At 41.8% G+C, this 22,626-nt stretch overlaps 1 protein-coding gene across 3 annotated transcripts; it reads left to right on the top strand.

Moving 5' to 3' along the window:
- The first annotated feature begins 299 nt into the window (after positions 1 to 299).
- LOC115055047 (semaphorin-4G-like) lies at positions 300 to 22,474 on the top strand. 3 transcript variants are annotated; one of them, XR_003841650.1, is made up of 16 exons: positions 300 to 482; positions 4,457 to 4,789; positions 9,953 to 10,101; positions 11,355 to 11,417; positions 11,553 to 11,651; positions 11,737 to 11,830; positions 11,912 to 12,025; positions 13,022 to 13,176; positions 13,812 to 13,987; positions 14,659 to 14,803; positions 15,520 to 15,742; positions 16,300 to 16,415; positions 16,501 to 16,655; positions 17,022 to 17,080; positions 17,487 to 19,921; positions 21,587 to 22,474. XR_003841650.1 is itself a non-coding variant. In XM_029520440.1 (15 exons), exons 2-15 carry the CDS (start codon positions 4,642 to 4,644, stop codon positions 18,488 to 18,490), a joined length of 2,700 nt encoding a protein of 899 aa, XP_029376300.1. In that variant the 5' UTR covers positions 300 to 482; positions 4,457 to 4,641; the 3' UTR covers positions 18,491 to 21,580. The 3 variants fall into 3 exon arrangements, 2 of the variants coding, with proteins under 2 accessions (XP_029376300.1, XP_029376301.1); XM_029520440.1 differs by lacking the exon at positions 21,587 to 22,474 and having other exon boundaries at positions 17,487 to 21,580; XM_029520441.1 differs by lacking the exons at positions 4,457 to 4,789; positions 21,587 to 22,474 and having other exon boundaries at positions 17,487 to 21,580.
- The last annotated feature ends 152 nt before the right edge of the window (positions 22,475 to 22,626 follow it).

Here is a 22,626-nt window from a genome sequence, read left to right as displayed (position 1 = left end):
CAGGTGCCTTAAATGCACATTTTAAAAAGTGGACCATGGATGTGTAGAGCTGTGGTTCTCTAAATGGCCACTAGATGTCAGTGCAGCGCCACCCTGCAGAACTCAATGGGACAAGTTGCGCTTTTTTTTCCGCCGTAGGTGTAAATGTCTACGGGGCTGGAGCCGAGGAGACACCTGAAAAACACAGGACAGCGTCCCGGTGTCCCAGTGTCCCAGCGTCTCTGCGTCTCAGCGGGAAACAGCAGTGAAGCGGAGGCTCACCTGGCGCCGCCGGACACACACGGACCGTAGAAGAAGAAGAGGAGGTGAGCGCCGCGGGAGGGCGGGCCACCTGTGACGGACAGCAGTCAGAGCAGCTGACTGGACTCTGTGTGTGTCCGTGTGTGTCCGTGTGTGTACAGGCGTTTAAAGTCCACTTGGATTAACTGAGCTCCAGGCAAACGTACACGTCCTGTTCTTCGAGGAATCTGAGTGTGACTCAGGTGAGATATTGATTTAATTTACAAAAAAAAGAAAAAGCAACCTCACATGTTTTTATTCTCATGTTGTCGTTTTCTTATGGTTCGTTTAGGTTTTTTTGTTTGTTTCTACTGAGATAGTTTTGTTGTATCACTGTGGTGTTGGGTTGGATTTTTAATTTCCCAAAATGTCATGATAACGATGAGCCTGAGTAGAAATGTCCAGCTCCCGGTGTTATTGTGAGATACTTCGCCTGCTCCTCTGACAGCAGACCTCCAAATGATAAACGGGTGTAAAAGTGACTCATAGCTGCATTGAAAACACCCTGTGATCCATCATGTACCTTCTCTTTCACTTTACTGCATCGCTGCGTTTTAACTGGTGTTGGGGGGCAGGGGGACTTTGGATCGGTCACATATCAACAGCCAGGCATAGGAGACAATGGGGAAGCTGCTCTGGTTACCACGAATGAGCTGTAGACACACACCGATGATGCCTGGGGTACTATGAAGAGCATGATTGATCTGTGAAAGATCAGCCATCCCCTGTCTGATCTGATGGTCTTTGTAACTCTGATGTAATCATCAGACCCACTGAGAAACCACCCAAACCCAGACAATCACTTATCTGCCTATTTAGGCTTTAAAATGTCATGACTTTGTTGTATAGTTTGGGAGAAAATAGCCATATATTAATAAGTATACACAATAAGTCATTGCATATAGTTTCATCTGTTCTGCTGTTTGTTTTTCATTTCATGTTATTCTTCAAAGGAGGGTTTTAATGGTTTTCAACTCATCCCTTTTGTCGATTGTTGGTTTTGGTCATTTGCAATCATGCTTTTTATAATGACTTAAACTGTTTTTAGATTTGCTATAGTAACTCAATATTCTGCTGCAGCCTCTCAATGGGATTAATTCAGTCTGTGATAAATCTTAATGAAGTCAGGAAAATGTGTGTAAGTTATATCAATGAGAGGATCAGGATGCCTACTGGGATTCATTGTACTTGCTACAGCTGCACTGCAAATATTCATTACTCCACTCGCTGCCACTAATGTTGAAGTTTTACATCTACTTTGCACGTTTAAGTTCTGTTGAAAAATATAAACAACTTGGTTGATTTTATTATTATTACAGTAGCTTTCAGTACATGCCTGAATGGACTATAAACCTCCAGTTTTCCCAGATGTGCTTGATCTGGATTTTGAGGGTCTAAACATTTCTCTCTATGAATTTTGGTCTTCAGACACTAAGCCATTTGTGTATTTGGATGAGAAAAAAGAGCCTGCGTGGGAATGTAAAGGGTCTGACAAATAGCACAAATAAGCTGTGAAATGAAGTGTAATGTTATAAATGATGGTAAACATCATTTAAATAATGCACTGACCACACACAGTTTCGCCTCTTTGTTGTCAGAATAATTATTGTGTGTTCAGCGCTACAATCACAAAGCGACTGTACAAAGTAAAGTACAGTACTGGAAACAAATAGACTTCAGTTGACTTTGCTTCCTTTTGTTTGTCTGTGTAACAAGAGTGTTTTAAAGCAGTCTCTCTCTCAGTTGAGCAGCTAAAAGACTGACTGTAATCTTTGCTGCCACACACACATATACACACACTTTCCAGTCAAAAGCAGAGTTTTGAGTCCTTTGGGACGAGTGTTGTCTGTTGATGCTGTCACCACCAAACTGCTCCAATCTCTTCTATACAGGCTGGTTTATAGACACTTTATAATTGCTCGATAAAATCTATTTCCTTGAATGAATGTCATGGGACTGAGAGCTGGCAGCAAGATCAGGAGGAAGACAGATTAGAAAGGTTTGGTGGTGACTGCTGGAGTCACTCTGATTTCCTCTGGGCACACCTCATTTTATTTTCAACATCTCTCTCTGTATTTTCTCAAAGTTTTGCCTCATCTGCTCAATGGCCAATTAACTATTGAAGGCTTCTGCATGGGGGGGGCGATGGATGATAGATGAGAAAGAATTGGGAACGCCAGAATTACTGCTCTTCCCTCAGTATTTATTTCCCTCCTTTCTCTCTGCTCTTTCACATTTTCTTCACATTTCTTTTGACATTGCCAGTAAACAGCCTCCTCTAATTAGACTCATCTTTCTCTAAAGACTATAAGACCACATCACTACAACTGTGGCTAACTGATTTAGACCCTGACAGCCCATTTGAGTGATTTCAGATAAATGACGCATAAAATCCTGAACCTAAAAAAAGCGTGGGAAAAGTAATGTCTCCCAAACAGCTGCATTTCAGGAGTTCATTAAAGCAGCATTTCTTTCACTGTGTGCTTTCCCCAAGTTTTGAAGCCCAGCTGTATTTTTTTCTTGGTCCTGCACCACATTTTTTCACATCTTACTCATTTTGACTTCCAACCTTCTAGCTGATGGTATGATTTGGCGCAACTGCAGTAGAAAGAGCCACCTGAACGCCGTCATTGTGAAGATACAATTGATTTTACCAAAATGTCAGGCTTCCTTCCTGTCAAAGCAATAAATCTAAAATCAGGGTTGGACTTTTTGTCCAGCATCTCCATTAAACATTTTCACATTTACCTTTCTGGGTGTTCAAATGAACATTATTTCTTGTCTTTCCTTTTATTTTATGACAGCTGACCCGTTCTTGTAATTGTATTGCTGTGCGGTTGTCGTGTCTGATATTTAACCATCACACCTGGATTATACCTCTGTCTTGTGTATGCTTCATGTTGTCTCTGCTGATGTGATTTCATAAGGAAAGGAAGATGCTTGGACATCAATCTGAACTGTAACTTAGTTGAGGGGAGTCTTAGATAAAACGAGCGCATGTGGTCAAAAGTCATAATCTTACAGTATGTACAGTCCTGCTATGAGCCTGCGGGTTTTACTGTTGAAATCACGCTTAGCAGACCACATCTCTCATCCACACCTGCCTACTGCTGAATAACTATAACATTACACAGCGCTCAAGTCAGCCAGCCGTTGTCATGGTGTCAGCCGTAAGGCACCGCTGGGACTCATGTAGTCACACAAACACTTGTGCTAATGGCTCCACTCTCCTGTGCCTGCTTTTTCTTTGCATCCATGTGTGTATGTGAATATATTGTATGTCTGTGCTTGAATATGACTGAAGGACTTTGCTGGACTGGACATCGAGTTCTTCAGTGTGCTATTGGGATGGTTTGTGTAGTCTAAATGACTGAAAGAGTCACTGTTTACATTTGGAACGGGGAAAGCATTTTCAAGACAGAGGTGGAGTTTCTAAAGAGACTGTACGTGTGTGTGTCTTTCTGTACAACACAAGAAGATAGTAAGAGAAAGAGAGATGACACCATTCTTCCAAGTAAATTTAGAAAAGCTTGGTGTGTGCACTGTGATGGTGACGCACACATCTCTTCCCTCTTACCACCATTTCTCCCTTCACTCCTCCAAAAGAGGGTCTTGTTCTGCGGGAACAACATTGGCATTCATTTCACAACACACACATCTTAGAGATTATCATATTTTACAGTCTATCTCCTCCTGGATTTTTCTCGTCTCAGGTACGTCTGCAGTTTGAAACTGTTTCACTCCTTATCGATCTGGATCACTCGACGTAGCTCCTTAATCCTCAAGTGTTTGCCCGTGATCTCAGGTTGTAGCTCTGTTTGACTGTCTTTGTTTATTTGATTAATTATATTTTCAGTCATGTGTTTAACTTGGCAGCTGCTACTCACACATCACACACTAACAACACATTGATCTTCAAAAGCAGCTGATATCTTATTGAGCACTTTGTGTGTCTCTATCTTTCATATCTGTCGACATCTTTGTCAAATCAAATCATCAAATCATGTTTGAAATCTGCAGTTGAACTTCACTACCTACTTTTTTTTTTGTTTGTTTTAGCTTCTTTGACTTTTCCAAATGTCATATTTTCAGCTGCACAATATTTTCAGTTTCCTCTCACGTAGATGTGACTTCTAACACTGTTGGTTTTGTGTGTGTTTGTGCTTTATCTTTTCAGGTTTCTTCAGTCCTTTCTATTAAACAGTAAAAGAGGCTGCTTGCTTGCCTGCTAGTGGTTTTCAGAGTGAGTAGGTGTGTGTTTGTAACTGTGTGTGTGCAGTTACAGGGGCGTATGTGTGTCGCAAGGTGAATATGTTTGTGAGAGTGCATGTGTATACACCCTGATTGGAGAGAGCTTGTTCCATGAGACTCTTGGCTGAGATGCAGGGAGCTCGATCCTCTGCGCTGCAGCTCCTGCTGCTGGGCTGTTGTGTGTGTGCGGTGGCTGGATACCCATTCAAAGTGCCCCTGGATCTGGATGTGACTCCACGCATCACAGTGTTGAGCAGCGGTAAGCACAGACAAACATGCACACACACACTTTATTGTAAAATCCATTTGTGGTGTAACACATTCCTTTTAAGCGGTCAGAATGTCAGATGTCCTTAAGATTCAGTTTTGTAGCTAAAGACCTGAGGATCAATTGTAATTCAAATATAGGTGATGGGCTTAACATTCAATCTACCCATCATTTTGTTGAAAAGATTGAATGTTTCCTTTTGGAAAGAAACTCATCACATGCTTCCCCTCTCTACAACATTGCAGCCACAGACTTCTCTCTTTTTCTTTATCCAGTTAGCATTTTCTTTTATTTCTTTTACATCACCTCATCCCTCACTATCTGACTCTCCTTGACGCAGCCCTTTTCTTGTTTCCCTCCACTCTCTAATTCTCACACCGGCCCCTTCTGTTAGCCACGACTTCTAATAATATAAATGATCATCATCATTTATTTATTTGTTGGACTGATGGCATGTAGCCTGAGGTGCCATAGAGACACAGGCAGATGAGTAAAGTGCTTACACTGGGATCCCTGCAGAGCATCCAGGGAGACTGGCACCACTGTAGGTAGTTGAAAAGCACAGTAACCATGACAACTGTTGTATTATGGCGCAAGAATGTCGTATATGGTATTTATTCTTTTTGCGTGTGTGGGCAAGGGTGCTTGCATGTGTGTGAGGCGGCAAAGTTATGTGATCCTGGACTTTATTTGTTGCTGCACAGACCTGCAAAATAAATTTTCTCACGTCTCCAGTTTGATTTGCAGCCAGATTCTCTAAAGCGATCTACTTGTCGTGCAAACTCCCTTCTCTCCTCCCTTCTTTTTCTAAAGTTTTCTTTCCCACAACTCATCACCTGCTTGTACCCATTACCCATCGCTACACACCTCTCTTGATTCCTTTATCTCAGTTTCTGTAACTCATCAGTCAGTGCTGCAGCCCACAGGTCCTCCTACACTCAGCTCCCTGTCTGCCACCCCATCACTCTCTCATCCACTCCCCCTCCTCTTTCATCCACAGAGCACGACTTTGCTCTGCTTCTCTTCATTACTTTACATACCTCTAATTCTCTTGCCTCACATTTACTGCTTGTCTTTGTTTCTTAAGTTTAACAATCTCTCGATATGCAAATTCCCTCCTAATCCCTTTGATCTCTGTGTTTCATAGCAACCTACAGGCAAAGGATTCAAACCTGTGTGTGGTATGGATATTGTACATGCATGCAAGGGGTTAAAAAACACACACATCCATGTTTTTTATTTTACCCCTAGGGACAGTATGAATAAATGTCTGTGAGAGAGCCAGTTCAAGTTTATTAATATGAAAATTAAAATGTTCATGGATTAAACGCCTTCGTTTATCACTGAAGGAGTATTTGCCGGCTTCAGTTACGGTCAGTGAATTTAATTTTGTTTATTCTGCTTGGCCCATCCACATGTCAGAATATCTGAAACGTTAACAGCCCTGATGCACAAGTGTGAATTTGTATCTGAGACTGTCATGTCACAGTCCAACGCCTGAGGTTCAATTAGTGTGTGTGTGTGTGTGTGTGTGTGTGTGTGTGTGTGTGTGTGTGTGTGTGTGTGTGTGTGTGTGTGTGTGTGTGTGTGCGTGTGCATGGCCCTGAACATTGTGTGCTGTGCTAATCAACTAATCATCCTTTGGGCTTCACTCACTGCCTCTCCTCATCCTTTTCTTTTCTTATAGAACCTTTTTGTGTGTCAGCTTATGCTTTGGGATCATCATATATAGTTAATATTGGCCGTATAAATCTTCTGATGCTGCGTCATTTTCACAGCAAGGTTGATTTGAGTTACCTGGCTCCAACTGTCAGGCTCTCACACACAAATAGGGTATTGTGTGTCCTCTTACTTGGATTACACTGAATAAACTTTGACTTTGCTTCGGTTAAAGTGAACTGTCTTCACCCAAAGTGACACCCTCAAATCACATAGGAAAAGTTATTGTTTTCTAAATCCCTCCCAGGTAATTTTCCCTTTCCTCCTGCTGAGAATGAGGTGGCAAAAAATAGAAACTTGATCACCTAGGAGCAGTCCGGGATGGAAAGTGACTGCTGCTCTAGTTGAAGTGAGCAGAGTGTATTGTGTTTTGCAGTACCTGATAGGAATCTCAATAACAGCTTACCTAATAGCCATGCTATCTTCAGGGGGAAGTGGATTGGCCAGGGATGTAGAAAGTCTGACAGTCCATCGGGCTGTATTCATGTACACTTTACTGTGTTCTATCCATCAACAGGCATGAAAAGTAACTTGCTTTCATGTTTGTACAACTCTGTTGAAACTTGATCTCTTGCAAGGTGATAGTAAAACCTGCACATTGTATATTTTATTTAGACCTTAAATTACAACTTGTTTTTATCTTTAACAGTATTTAATTACAACACCTAAGCTGTCTTATGGAGCTATTGTTGTAGCTCGGGGTGAACAGTAACAAAGTAAATGTACTTGAGTACGTACGTAAGTTTTTGAGTATCTGTATTTTAGTTGAGAATTATTTTGGGGGGATACCTTTACCTTCACTTTTGCTTTTTTTTTTTTTTTTCTTTGGCAAAATTTGGAGAAAATGAACTTTCGGCTGATTACGGTTTGCCATACTTATACTACGTCATGCCATATGTCGTGTTCCAAGATGAAACATAACTTTGGCAGTGCGGATGAGATAGAAATTGGACAAAGAAACAATTACCTCAAGCCCACGCTTGAGATTTTTGACACCAAAACAGATTCATTCAAGTTCAGTTTGTTTTGCTTACCGCATACAAGTTGTATCACAGCCTCCAAAAACACGTTTCCAACTTGAAAGAGCTAGCTAGTGATGCGTTGTTCGTGAACGATTCGTTCATTTTGAACTCCTCTTTTGTATAATCTCAGTGGGTGAGTTGTTCTTTGTTCCCTGGTCCATGTGCGTCTCATGTGACATGCCACATGTCCAGATTTCCACGTACACTTGTCCCGTGGCCGCTTCGCTGTGTTAACGGCCTGAGCATTCCCCTTTTAAACAGATGGCCTTGTGGGTAATGTGTGACGTAGTCAGCACGTAGCCATGTTGTAGCCAGTATATGTTTTTGACTGACTCCTGCTGGAGAGGAAGCAAAAAAGCAGAAATTCAAACTCCCTCTTTCCTGATCCCCTAAAGTGGAGCTGTGTGGACATTAACCAGCTGTTTTAGCACAATATCTCACGTGCCACAAGTATCAACATACATTTCAATATAGTTCCCCATTGCTGAGCCTATTTTGTGTTTGTAAACCTTTCATCATCTAATTTCTACAAGAATGAGCTGTTTGTCTGTCATGTTGGGAAATAAAGCAAAGTAAAGCCGTTTGCCTTGAGCAGCACAGTGGTGTAGTAACAATAAGAAGGTCGCGGGTTCGATTCCCGGTCTGGCCAGCCGGATGTGTCTAGATTAATTTTTGACTCCATGGAGTGGGCTACAGGGACTACAGACAACACCACACCCCCCACAGACTAGAGACTAGACCAGACCCCTCCAGAGACTGGACACCCCCCCCAGAGACCGGTTCTTGGAGGGCCTCTTTAACTGAAGATATTTTTTAGCTATAAACATGGCTGTAGCAGAATCACATCAGTGTATTGTATATACTTTTGTACTTTTACTTAGTAATATTTTGACGAAGCTACTTTTACTTGTATTGGAATATTATTTGACAAGGAGTATCTGTACTTTTACTGAAGTAGTGAAGTTGTGTACTCTGTCCACCTCTGGTTACATCATGCCAAAAGGTTGTCTGATGAATGTGAGTCTGTTGACAGTAGTATCATGTTAGTAGCTAGATAAGCAGAGTCCTGATAGATCACATGTTTAAAAGCTTACATAACTGTAGAGCATGTGCCGACTGCACTCTAGGACTTCATCACAATGTGTGTGTGTGTTCCCCCACCTCATATTGTGTGTTTTTGCTGAATGTTTGCATGAATGAACCTCAGTAGTATATTTTCCTATCAAACTGATGCATCCCAATATAGCCTATGTAGAAAAGTAGACACAGGGCCTACACACAAAGCACAGATCCAACATTAAGTAGTAGTGGATCTGTGAAATGTTTTCATTATCTTCTTCCCAAACAGAGCTGTGTGGGATACCATAAGTATATGTACATATATATATATATATATATATGTGTGTGTTTTTGTATAGATGTATGTATAATTGTGTATCATCAATCAATATGTGACTAATCTATTCAGTGATGAAAATGTGCAAATCTATAGATATGCAGTTGGAAGGAAATGTCTTTCCAAAAACACTGAAGCTATTGGAAAGCTGTTACATTTTCCCATTTTAACATTGTGGAATGAATTTGAACCGTGATCCTAGTGAATTGTGAAGTCGCGTATTTTTTATGCATATCTTTGCATCTGCTGTACAATGAGGCTTAATATTTTCCCATATAATCCAGGAAAAAGAAAGCCAGATTTTTATGGGAGCCCTTCAATATCAAAAGCAAGGCCGTTGAGTATTTTGCACTGATGTTCCACAGTCATACAGCGAGACATCCATCACAGAAGATGAATAGATTTTTATTTCTGCCTTTATTCTCATACTTTCAGGTTTGATTGAAAAAGCTGTTAATGTATGTTGGACCGTGATGGCAATACCTTTATGCACATTCACAGGCTCTTTGAAGGCTCTGTACTTTTAAATGATTTCTGTTCAAATGATTACATAGAATCCACGCACACACAACAACAGCAGATGTATATAGGGTACGTATGGACCTATAGAGGATAAATGAGTCAATTCCTGGAATAATTTGCTAAACAAAAATGTAAAGAGAAGATGCTTTACTCTGAAAAGTCTCATTTGCTAATGCACAGTCGGTCCCATTGCGGCGGACCAAAATCAATCGCAGCAATGAATGGTCTGCATCTGAAATAGCGCAAAAGTAAAAGAGGGTTAAAAAGGCTGTAGTAATAGTTCAGCTCCTTCTGGGGTGTCATGAAAATATATGAATTGCATGTAAATACACGCTGTGGTGTGTGATATGTTTTTAGGGACATTTGGAACTGCTTTCCATAAACAGATGTAGCAGGAACCATCAGGGGTTACAAAAGTCACCTTCAGTAACAGCCGTTCCTCTCCCCTCCTCTCCTCTCCTTTCCTTCTCCTTTCCTTTCTTCTCCTCCTCTCAGGTCTCCAGGGCTGCAGGCGTTTTCAGTCCTCAGCAGTCAACTACAGCACCATGCTGCTGGAGACAGACAGTGAGCGTCTCTACGTCGGGGCACGGGGGGCTGTATTCTCCCTCAATGCCTCTGACATTTCAGCCAGCTCTGCTCTCATTGTGAGTTTCTTTGTGTCTGTCTTGCTCCATGTTAATTGCCTCATCCACCAAATCTTCAGTATGCAAGTTTATGCACCAATACCCTGCTGTGGTGCAACTGGTGGTTATCCAGTTAAAAAATAATGTGATTAGATGCTCACACAAACACGCAAGGGGCTGCAAGGAAATAAGTACATTCACCTCAAAATGCTAAATTGCTGCCTCAAAAGTTTCTGTGTTGAAGAATGCAAATGAAAACAGAGTTAGAGCTAATGAGAAAAAATGGAAAAGCAGCTACTGTATCTTCTACATATTTAGAATTCCTATTAATATAAATTGTACTTGACTAGTTTATAACTGATGTTCTAATTAGCATAAGGCAGTGTTTACCCTTGCTAAATGTTAAATGTCTCATTTACCATTTAAAACACATTTCTCTGCCTTCTGTGGTATCTCTGGTAGCCCTGGGAGCCTCTATATTTAGAATAAAATGTTTAGTTTGGTGCAGTTGTTTTCTGCACAGTTTGAAGTGATGTTTGAAATGATGACCACAGACCTTAGTTTGGTGGTTATGAGAAAGCATTTAGCCCTTTTCCCTTATAGATTATTTGAGTTGTGCCATCTGCTATAGTTAGCATGAACACACAGAAGGCATTCAATGCAAACAACACATCCACATGCACATGTCAAGTTATAAGTGTCATCCAAAAGAGCAGCACAGCTGATGTTTTTAAGCCACTGTTCAGTTTAAAGTTGTGCTTCCTGATTGTCTCATTTCACCCCTAACTCTATTATACGATAAGATATTGACAGCATCAGTGAAAGACAGGTGTCACCAAGTCTGCTAGTTCTCAAGTCCTGTTGTTTATAATTCTTTAAAGTGCATTGTCAGAAGTGTTGATCAGATTGTGTTTTAAGCTCAGATGCTAATTATTCTAATAGAGCAGAGGTGTCTGTCAAGTGTAATTGCTTGTGTGTGTGTGTGTGTGTGTGTGTGTGTGTGTGTGTGTGTGTATGAATCACACTCCCCCACAACCACTCCTCCATATCCTGCTGTAAATACAAATGTATTAAGCCAACTTTGTAAGTTACATAAGAATAAAAAACACAGTTATTCAACAGCACTGAGAATTCAGATTGTGTGATGACAAAAGTTCCTCTATATAAAATATTAAAGCAAAAAAAAAAAAAGCTCTCACTTTAACTGCTCTTCAACTAAAATTTCTGTAAGTGAGTGATATGATCGATCTAACTCTTTGTGTTCTGTGTTATAGATTGAGTGGGAGGTTTCTCCCGAGCAAAAACGCCAGTGTCTGCTCAAGGGAAAAGACAATAAGGCACGAATGAGATTTTATTTTCTCTCCAGCAGTGTTTTTGTTTCGTCTTGAGTTTAGTTTTTCCAGTATTCATAATCTTTCCTCAGATGTTAATTTATTTTATTTTATTTTTTATACTTTGTCGTCTTCTCCCAGACCGAATGTTTCAATCACATCCGCCTCCTGCAGAGATTCAACTCAACTCATCTCTACATGTGTGGGACTCATGCCTTCAATCCACTCTGTGCATATGTAGTATGTCCATGCACAACAAATCACAGTACCCTCCAGTCCTGTTGGATACACTCAATGCTGAATAAATGTAATTTGTCCTGTATAGGAAGAGGAGAGGTTTGTGATGTCGTCTCAGCCTGAAGAGGGCAGAGACAAATGCCCCTATGGCCCGACAACAGGCTACACTGCCCTCATCATAGGTAAAGCTCTTCAGCAGCCTACAATCTATTCCAGACTGTCACTCCACAAAAGAATGACCAAGTAGATTGTTTTTCCTTCAGACCAGCAGATGTATACGGCTTCCCAGTATGAGTTCAGGAGCTTTCCAGATATCCGCCGCAACTCTCCGTCTCCCACGCTAAAGACAGAAGATGCTCCCACTCGCTGGCTGAATGGTGAGTGGAATAATATCGCTTGAACTTTTCGGATGGCAGGGTGGTCTGGGTGGTCAAAGCAGAAGCCCATGAGCCAGTGACCACCAGATTTGGCCTCCATTTCATCAAACAACTGCTGTAGTCTGTTGAATTACTTAGTGTCATAAACGTTTTTCTCAAAGTAGTACTGCACAGTTTTACATGCGTAGACAATCCTGGTGTTGTGCCTAGTACAGCCTCACAAGCTTTGTGAGCTTCTGAAAAAATATTATCATTTCTCAAAGATCCTGTGTTTTGTTTTGGTTGCTGAAGCATGTAAACATTTTCTCCTTTTGCTTTTAATCTTCCCCATCTGGGCAGACTAATTTATCACCAAAATGTTCCCCTCATTTAACAGGGAGTAAAAGGAGCATTTTTTTTTTCGTCCTTGCTTCATAGCCAACATTAACAGATGCACCAGTCAAGAAGCTGCATTTGAAGCATCAAACTATCTCCAGAGGTGAAAGAAAGCACTTCAAGGGCAGCTCTTTTCTCTTTGACATCTCTTTTTCAAATTCTACAAGTTAGCATGCTCCCCAGAACAGCCCCAGCTCACTCTGGCCCATCCTGTTATTTTTCTGATACTGACTCACTGCAGATGCACTGCTGCCCAGGAGGCGTATTATAACCTATGGTCCTGTAAATGCAACAGTGTCTGAAGGCTTTATCTTGTGACAGTCAGCACCACCGACTTCAACAACTTATAAATTGTTTCTTTAAAGCAATAATCCACCTCTCTCTCCCTTTCTGTCTCTCTCTCTCATTAACTTTTCACTATTGATGTTTTGATTAAACAGGTTGAATATTATGAACGTTTTTTTCTCAGCCGCTTTAACAGCTTCCAGAGTGTCAAAAGCTCATGTCAAGCAGCTTTCCTAGATGAGATGTAAACTTTCGGTGTATAATTACTGACATGTATTTGGAAAAGAGTGTTCGGTGTACAGTATGAGTCAGTACATCTTGTTCTCCCCCGTACAGAAGCAGACTTCGTGGGCTCCACGCTTGTGAGGGAGAGCTTGGGCAGCAGCACTGGCGATGACGATAAGATCTACTTTTTCTTTACTGAGAGAAGCGAAGAGCAGACGACAACCTACAGCCACAGCAGGATGGCACGGGTTGCTCGAGTTTGTAAGGTGAGAGCAGATTAAAAAGAGCTGTCATCATGTTTGAACCTGGGAGTTAGAGAGCAGTTACCGTAGATGGAGGGTTGCATTGGTAACAGGGCCCAAGTGTGATTAGAGGAACAGACGGTGTAGCTGATGAATGGGCCTCACAATAAGTGGGATGGATGGCTGCAGAGGAGAGACAGAGAGAAAACATTTAGCATCCTCTGCTGCCTAAAATGCGAACTGATTTACATTCTCTGCTGCTCAGGAAGGAGTTAAAAATAGCAGAGCCCACCTTAACAGTGGCTGTGACTTTCCTGTTTTTATCTAAATTAAAATCCAAGAGCTAACTGATGTCAAATGTTGGTATTCAAAAGAATTGTGGCTTTGAGTCATGCTTTTCCTTTGTACACTTGCCATGGCATCTTTCTATGGATTGATAATGAGCGTAATGATGTGTCTTTATTGTCTGTCAACTCCCTTACCCCACGGTCAGACCTTTCAATCTACACAGGAAAAATATACAATCTACAAACATCACAGTTTACAGTCCTGTGGATTACCATGGGTCCCCAACCTAACTCAATACTAACTTCCATTCATGCATCACCACCAGCCTTTGATTTCACCTAATATCTGTCCTACCATCTGTCTTCCCTCAGGGGGACCGAGGAGGACGTTTAACCCTCCAGAAACGATGGACATCCTTCCTCAAAGCCAGGCTGATGTGTTCTCTGGCCGATTACAACTTCCATTTCAACATGCTGCGCAGCATATTCGTCGTTCCGGGTCACACATCACAGGACACACTGTTCTATGGGATCTTTGGCCTGGAGTGGTGCGTGGTAACTTGTGGGTTGTACAAATGTCCGGCTATTGGGGGGTTTTGATGATGCAAATGTAAATGAGCAGGACAAAGATGAAAGGGAGCAATCAATACATTGAGATAGTTGGAGGAGACAAGGAAGTCAGAGATGATAGTGACGGGAGAAAACCTTTTCTTTTAACCAACGATGTGAAAAAAGGAGTTGACTGGAGGAGATCTGCAGCAGTTTGAGGACAGAATATTAACTAAAGATGTAGATTTAGATCCACTTTAAAGAAGTTGAACTTGTCAAGCCCTGCTTGATTTAGCAGTACCTGTTAACATGGCAACAGCAATTGAGGTATAATACAACAGCAAACACTCATTTAGCAGCCATATTGTCAGAACTGCAACACTTACCTCAATGTCTGTTGTGCTTCTGTAGTTTTCTCCTCCTTCCCCTCTAGTCTTCACAGACTTCCAGTCAGATTCGTACGATCTCTGTTGGTGCTCGTAACGCCCGCCATATGTCTCTTTCCATTATTTCAGCTAGGCGGGCCACTGATCTACTGTACTTCTACTCCTGTCTCTATGGCAACACTGGGTTTACTGCTGTTATTGTTCACAGCCTGTACTCTGGTTTTTCTCACTGTGTGCGTTATGTGTGACTGTGTGTGTCTCTGCATGTGCATTGATGTCTTTAGGAAAAATGTGAAGGCGTCTGCAGTGTGTCGGTTCTCTTTGTCTGAAGTCCAAGAGGCCTTTCAAGGACCCTACATGGAGAACCAGGACTCAGACTCTAAGTGGAAGGAATACACTGGAAAGATCCCTGACCCACGACCAGGAACGGTAAACACACATAACACTCATGCACACACGCACACACACACAGAGGGCATTGCACAAGATGAAGCTGCCGTGGAAAAGATGGAGGGGAGATGATAGAGAAAATGAGTGGTAGCATCAAGGATTAGGCTCAAAATACAACCAGCTTATGTCACTGAAAACCATTTCCATGGTGATTAGCTCCAGCCGTAGCTTTGGAGACAGTGGCTTAGCGTGGCAGGCCAGGCCGTGGGATCGTTAGCAAGAGCTGACATTATCCACTGCAGGCTCATTTCAACATTTTTTTGGACTTAATTTTAACTTTGCTATTAAATGAAAAGCAGAAATGGTCAATGGTTTTAACTTGGGAGCGTGAAAGCCTCTTAGAGGAGTTGGCTGAAGTCACTTGGGCAGCACAAAGACAGAAGGGAAGTAGTTTCCTTAGTCAGGTGCAGAAATTGCTGAGTTGCCCGCATGTCAGCTAAAGCTGGCTGCTGAGTTCACACAGGCTCATTGTTGTGGAGGTTAACATTCAAATTTTAGCATGACACAGTCTTCCACAGGGTTGCAGTTTCCTCCTGATCCTGAAATTTTCCTTGCAAACCATCTTACTAAGCCTAATGACATCCTCTCCCCCTTCCACTTTCCATGTTTATTTACACAGACTCAATTTGCTGATGAACTAAAAATGTCTCCCTCATTCCCCTCATCATCCCTCTCCTTGGCTTCTGTCCCTGCAGTGTATAACCGACGCTCTGAGGGCTAGGGGCATAAACGTCTCCACCTCACTGCCTGATGATGTGCTGAACTTTGTCAGGAGACATCCTCTGATGTCCCAGCAGGTCCAACCATCAGACCGACACCCCCTTTTGTTCAGGAGAACCACAGACTACACACGTGTGGCCGTGCACGTGGTCCAAGGCTTAGATGGACAAAAATACCATGTTTTATACATGGGGACAAGTGTGTTAAGTATTACTTGTCTTGGACTATTTCTTGTCTGAATAATGAATCTTCTTGGAGTCTTGTTGTTACTGTTAAATTAAAACTGCACATTGAACAAGATGGACACATTTCTGGTCCAGCTTATTCAATGCTTCATGTTATGAAGGTATAAAGATCAGACGCAGAAAAGCAGAGAGACTGCTATTTGTTTTCAGTATTGTTACAAAATGATATTGTAACATTATTAATTGATTAATTAATTCATCTTCAACCGCTTATCCATTTGAGGGTTATGCACTGTAACATTATAATTTATGATAAATATTCCAGTAAAAGGCAGTTTTCAAAAAACAATGCAGAAAAGTGACAGAAATGCTCTCCATCATAGATGTCTGAATCTATTTCTTCTGCAATAGATTGCAAGTGGTTGCAAAGTTATTTATATTGCCTAATCCTGTTAATAAAATACATGGCTGCCTAAAGGAAGGAAATCATCCAAAATTCACTGATGTGTTTTGATTGAATGACAGAAACACACATCAGCTCCATAATCCTGTTCTCTGTGTGTCAATTAGATGAAGGCTGGTTACACAAGGCTGTGGAAGTTGAGGGTCGACTGCACATTATTGAGGAGATGCAACTCTTTGAGGAACCCCAGCCCATTAACAATCTTCTGATCTCTGAAAAACAGGTAATGTGTTTTAACTGTCTCTCACACACACACACAAACACACATGAGTAATCTCCATCCTATTGACATTTCCTCTCTGCCCCAGATGAGTGTGTACGTGGGCTCCCCGTCAGGCGTGGTTCAGCTGCCGCTCTCTAACTGCCACAGATACACTTCCTGCTATGACTGCATCTTTGCCAGGGACCCTCACTGTGCCTGGGACGGAGTCCAGTGTGTGAACATTATATCAAGTGAGGCAAGGTGGGCATCGTAGGGTGCATGCATGTGTATTTGACGATTAATCACCTGCTTGAATCTCACAATCAGGTGAATAAAATGCTCTTTTGTATGTTTTTATTTGAATAACCAGAGTGTCATAGAGCCCTGTCACAGCGTTAGCTCCCAGAACTGTTGCGTAATGATAGCTGTGATAGTAAACACAGCAAGCAGGTGTGTACTTAAAGTGTAATGATTAACCTGTGCAGCAACGCATTGACAAAAGCCCAAATGTAGGCATTAAATGACATGAGAAATTTGAAAAGAACATAAAATAGAAATAAGAATATTACATTTTCTATGTTACAGCAAATTTTTACTCTCACTGTTATGTTTTCCCTCATTCTACAGATCCACTTTAATCCAGGACATCAAGCGTGGCAGCAATGGATGTGAGAACACACAAGATGGTACGCAAAAGTTTCCTACTAGGTGCTTCTGCTTAAAAAGAAGTTTATTTTGAACCCAGTGAATGATGAAAGGGATATTAAAAATAGACTCGCCAGTTCGAAGGGACTTTTATGATGCATAGGTGTCATGAGACGGCATGAAGGACTCTTTTAAAGTTGATTATCCACACTATCCTGGCAAAATACTCTCCTGCCTTCTTTAATCACATTTTTACCATCTCTGGAGAGAAATCGCTTTGATATTCTAGGTAGGCAAGTGCCTTCTGTCACTTCACAGTTTCAAAGGTAAATAAAATACCCCATCTTTGCCCCCCCTTTACCTTTTTCTCTCTGTCTACAAGGTAATTGAAATTTGACATGGGATGTTGGACCACCCCTGAAAATGTTGCTGTGTTGTGTGTTTCAGAGAGCGTCCAGCGAAGTCGGTCTGTGCGTGTGGGCGATGACGTGTTGCTACAGTGTGAGCTCAGCTCCAACCTAGCGACCCCCCTCTGGACTCTGGATGGCAGCGAGTTCCAGGGTTATGGCCTCAACTCTGGCTTCAGAACAGGCACAGACGGCCTGCTAATCATCGAGGCCCGGCAGGACCAGAGCGGGCTCTACACCTGCTACGCTGTAGAGAACAGCATCAAAGTCGCTGTAGTTACGTATAATATCACCATCCGATTGGACCGGCCCCCTCCCCTGCCTGTTAACCCAACTGAAGATCCTTACAGTCTCTTTGCCACCCTGTCGACACCCACTGAGCATCCATCCTCTGAGAAGCCGCTGCCACCACCCCCTGCCCCTCTGCTCCCCCACTCGGAGCTGCTGTCCCCCAGGAACATGGAGGCCATGTATCTGTCCCTCATCACCATCCTCGGAGGCTTGTGTGTTGTCCTAACTGTGGTGCTTGTCTACGTGGGCTTCTGCCTGCGCGTGGGCCACAGAGGGAAGTACTCTTTACGTGCTGCGGCTGCTGCCTACCCCAACAGTAAGAAGCAGAGCAGGAAACAGCACAGAAACTCCTCTCACATGGAGTTGAAGACCATATCAAACCACTGTAATGGCAATGGAATTTGCAATGGAGTTTCAAAGCACCATAATGGCGACGTAGAGGATGGAGGCTTCCTGCAGATCGTCCCCGGTGAAGCTCACCCATCACCCAACAAGGAGCCTCCTCCCCCTGCCCCTCCTCTCCCTCCTACGCCTCAAATGTGCTCTCCTGAGTGTGATTTCCGCAATGGCCTGTCGGCCACACTGCCCAGCGTCCTACGGAGGATGAATGGGAACAGCTACATACTTCTGAGGCAGAGCGAGTCTGAAAGCACGTCACCTCTCTGCTACTCCTTCGCTGAGGAGCTCAACAGGATCTTAGAGAAGAGAAAACACACTCAGTTACTGCCCAGGCCAGACGAGAGCTCAGTGTAGAGGTGTAACTCCCCCTGTGGTGGGAGAGCTTCCATGATTTTATTTGGTGCTGAAGTGCCTGTATATGACTCACAAGTTTGCGGACTAAAGAAATGAGAGTCTTTCTTTACATTCTTTACTTTTAAATATTCCTGTGTTTTGAAATGTTGTGGGTTTTTTTTTAAATCATAATTCCAAAATTCCCCCAAACAGATTTCCAATGACTGACCAAGGATGAAATAGGAAAAAAGTGTGATCTACCTCACCTCAGTACTGCTGAGAAGGACATGTGCAGCCAACCTGTGCTCTGATCCTGGATCAGGGTTGATATCTCATCCACAGAAAGGTCTCTGATGCATAACGCTCAGATACACAGACTCCACAGAGGAGCAGAGCCCCATATGAGGACGTGTGTGAGGACGTGAGTGAGGACGTGAGGACTTCTGCTGTAGCGTGGCCACTTGGACTCCGTTCAAACTGGAGGGCAGCTGGTCAAAGATTGTTTGCACTAAGAAGTGCACAGAAATGCCTATGCATTTTTAAAACATTCACACGTTTTAAATATTGAGTGAATGGATGTTGTGAGTGCAGGAATTTCAGGTTTCACTGACTTTATAACTACAAACACACCCTCACCTATAACACAACGTAGAGTAACTCACTCAACACATAACAGCAACAATTCCAGAAAAAGGGTGAACTAATCGCTATTTAATATTACTATTAACCCCCGACACACAAAGAAAAAAGACTATTAACCAAAATATGGATTATTAATATATTTAATGGTTTTATTAATGACAATATGTGTTATGTAATTATTTATTAATCACATTCCAATTTGAAATGATCATTCATTTGTGATATCAAACCATTAAACTGCCACAAGACTAACTATTAGTCATTACTAAAATATTTGGCTCCACTATAAGAATTAATGATGTCTTTAAGAATTAAGAAAGTCAATCATAAATGGTTGAAAATGTTGTGTGTTTAAACTTAATGCTGCTCGACAAATGGGACACAAGTAGCCATTAAACATGAATTAACGTAAACATTGAAGACACTATCTCAGTGAATAAACGAGGAAATAATAATAAATAAGATTATTGAAGAAGTCTTAAATAGCGATTATTTCACCAAGTGTCGTTGGACAACCTGACGAGAATATGACAGTATTGTTGATTTTAATGCACTTTATCTCCCAGTTTTAAAGTGCTTTGGGAAGGTTATTGGACTGTCCTAGGCCTTTGTGAAAGGCTGTTTCCCAGAATGAAGTGTTGCAGCAGCGATGCTCAGAGCCGTGTCCACTGGAGCTTCTTTGAAACGAGCAGATCAGAAAGGAGACACTGATTGCATCTCAGCTGAATTCAAATCCACTGCTGAGTGGCGGCATCAGTGAGACCATAACACACAATGACTGACTGTGAGGCACAGGGAAATGGATCCAAGGTGAATAGTTTTTACATCTCTTACACAAATACTCAAGCAAACAAGAACTTAAAAAAATGGATCATTGAGTCTGCATGGACACATACAGATCACAGACCGCACACTCACTTATACAGCTCACTGATACGAGATTTAAGTCCACTGATATTCCAGCAGCATAATGACTCGCTCTCTGACTCTCGTTTATACACTGTATCAGCTCAAATAATAACAATCAGAGAGAATAATTCATTTATCACAGCAAGCTGGCCGTGAAAGACAAACAGCAAGGCCTCATTTCTTGTAATCAGGGTGGCCAAGGAATGTCTTGCATGTGAATTATTGATTGACTTGTTATCAAGTAATACCTCAAGCTATAAAATCTCCACATTAGTTTATTATAGTTCAAAGTCAAATTTTTTGTTTGTTTGTTTTTTTTTTGTTTTTGTTTTTCAACCAACAGTCAGTTTCATTGAAAATGAAATAAAACAGAAGACAGTTCAATTATTGAATGGTTGTATGGTCACTCTCAATCATTCTCACACTCAACTTGTGTTTGTCTTTCTCCTCCTGCAGCTCGCTGTTGTTCTTCTTTCAGTGGACAACATTAATTAAACACTGGTCGTATGACAAGTCTGACCTTACTGCAGAAAGAGGGAGAGAGGAGACAGCGAATTAGAATTCTCCCTGGAGATTTAGACTACCTAACACTCTCAAGCTCCCAATTATTTTCTCATACCCTCAGCCTCAGGTTTTTGTATTTTGATACATAAAAACCAAAGCGTATATTATATTCCCAAGCAATGTATGCATTTTCACAGATGATCCCATAAAAAACCTTTATAACTGCACATTTGATTGAATCCAACCAGCCTGTGATACCAGGGTGTGAGATTGTGTGCTGTACGTGCTGCTACCGCATTTTTCAAAGCACAATGCTTGAAGAGCTAAGCTTTCCATTCAGTGGCACTGATCAAAGACATGAAAGGAGGAGGATGTAGCTGCACACTTCAGAGACTGAAACGATTCAGTGAAGCCTTTTGACCCCATTACAAAACACGACTTGGTGAAAACAACAGCAGGGGTTTAAATTTCACTCCACACTCCTGCTTTATATGTGCTGTTGCTAAGATGTAAATACGCTGATCAGCAATAACATTAAGACCACTGGCAGGTGAAGTGATTGATATAGATTATCTGGTTAGAATGGCACCTGTCAGTAACATCTATATATTAGGCAGCAACAGAAAAATTCATCCTGATGTTGTTGTGTTAGAAAGAGAAAAGCTGTGATTAATAGACGACCGGGTCAGACCACATCTGAAATTGCAGGTTTGTGGGTGTTAATGGGTGTAATGTTGTTAGTTCTTACCAAAGCGGTACACAGAAGTTAAAGTAGTGGTTTGAACCTGCTGATCAAGTCTTGGTGCCAGAGGCCGTAGTTCACTTTCACAGGTTCAGTGGAGTCCAGGCCAAAGCGTGAGCCTACACCGTGTTAGGCAGGTGATCAGAATGTAATGGCTGATCGGTGTACTAGCTGTTTGAGTCCCACTCAGCGGCCACTGATACTCAGGTCTGATGATGTTGCTTTAACAAGACACCCAAAAGTGAGGCTGCAATGGAGACCCGTTCTTTTCACCTGTGTCTGAAAATGTGCCCTCTCTCCGTTTCTCTCACATTTTTTAGGTCTGATGAGCACAGGTCAGTTTCGAATCCCTTAATTTTGTCCCGTCCCAGCAAGCATCAGACAGTACCACTGGCTGCAAAGAGCAGTGAAAATTGGATTCACCATCTGAGGTGGGCATCAGCGGCAGAAGAGAACGCAGAGAGGCTCTGGACCTTGAGTGTGGCTCTGTCCCACCTGCAATGACTGACCGGGCAGCATTTAGGTTTTTGTTTGTTTGTGTGTGTTTTGTTGTTTTGTTTTTGTTTTTTTCAGACAGCGTCCTTGCCTCGGTTTGATACAAGGTTGTTGGCCTGAACTCAACATGTATATATATACAAAATTTTTTCACCCTTGTTGCATGAATGCTTCACACAGATGTTTTAATCTTTAAACAAAATAAATAACAAAGATAACTCATCTTAATATTCATTTGAAGTGCCAATGTTTATGTTGTGCTTTTCAAGGCTATTTTATTGTAAAGCCAAAAGAAGCATTTCATTTGTATATTGAATTTTGGAAGTTGTTAATGATGTTGTTTAAGTGCCACTTGTGAGACACTCATCTGTCAAAGAGGATGGTCACAGGCTACCTGTATTGCACAGAATGTGATAAATAGAAGCACTGTAACCAAAAGCATGCAGACACTGTGCCAGCACCACACACATGAATACATATAACCTACTTATGGATATCAAACACACCAATTCACTTATTCATTATAGCCTATTAATTGGGCATCATTCAGCTTCTCTGTCACTGTGATGGTAACATATTAGTTTTGATCTGTTTGCATGTTACACCATGCCTTTGCACACAGCAAATCAAAACCTTTTCCTAAGCTGACATAAAACACAGCAGGGCAGAGGATTTCTTCACATTTCAGTCATGACTTTAAAATAAAGCTTTGTACTTCCACCTCTTCCCCCTCCTCATCTTTGCTTATGTATATTTACAGACTTGCCTCTCACATTTCACAATGGTAGGGAGATGAGACAAGCCTTTCCCCTGTCAAGTTATTGGAGCAGAGCCATGGCATGTTCGAAGAGGAGGCAGAGCAAAC

Source organism: Echeneis naucrates, chromosome 15 (assembly GCF_900963305.1).
Source record: "Echeneis naucrates chromosome 15, fEcheNa1.1, whole genome shotgun sequence".
NCBI lineage: Eukaryota > Metazoa > Chordata > Actinopteri > Carangiformes > Echeneidae > Echeneis > Echeneis naucrates.
This window is presented reverse-complemented; position numbering and strand designations above follow the sequence as displayed.

Bases quoted from the DNA above. Each gene is read 5' to 3' on its own strand.
- LOC115055047 (XM_029520440.1), top strand. From the start codon at position 4,642: ATGAGACTCTTGGCTGAGATGCAGGGAGCTCGATCCTCTGCGCTGCAG. The intron at 16,416-16,500 runs GTAATGTGTTTT...TCTCTGCCCCAG, and splicing joins TTCTGATCTCTGAAAAACAG to ATGAGTGTGTACGTGGGCTC. The intron at 17,081-17,486 runs GTACGCAAAAGT...TGTGTGTTTCAG, and splicing joins ATGTGAGAACACACAAGATG to AGAGCGTCCAGCGAAGTCGG.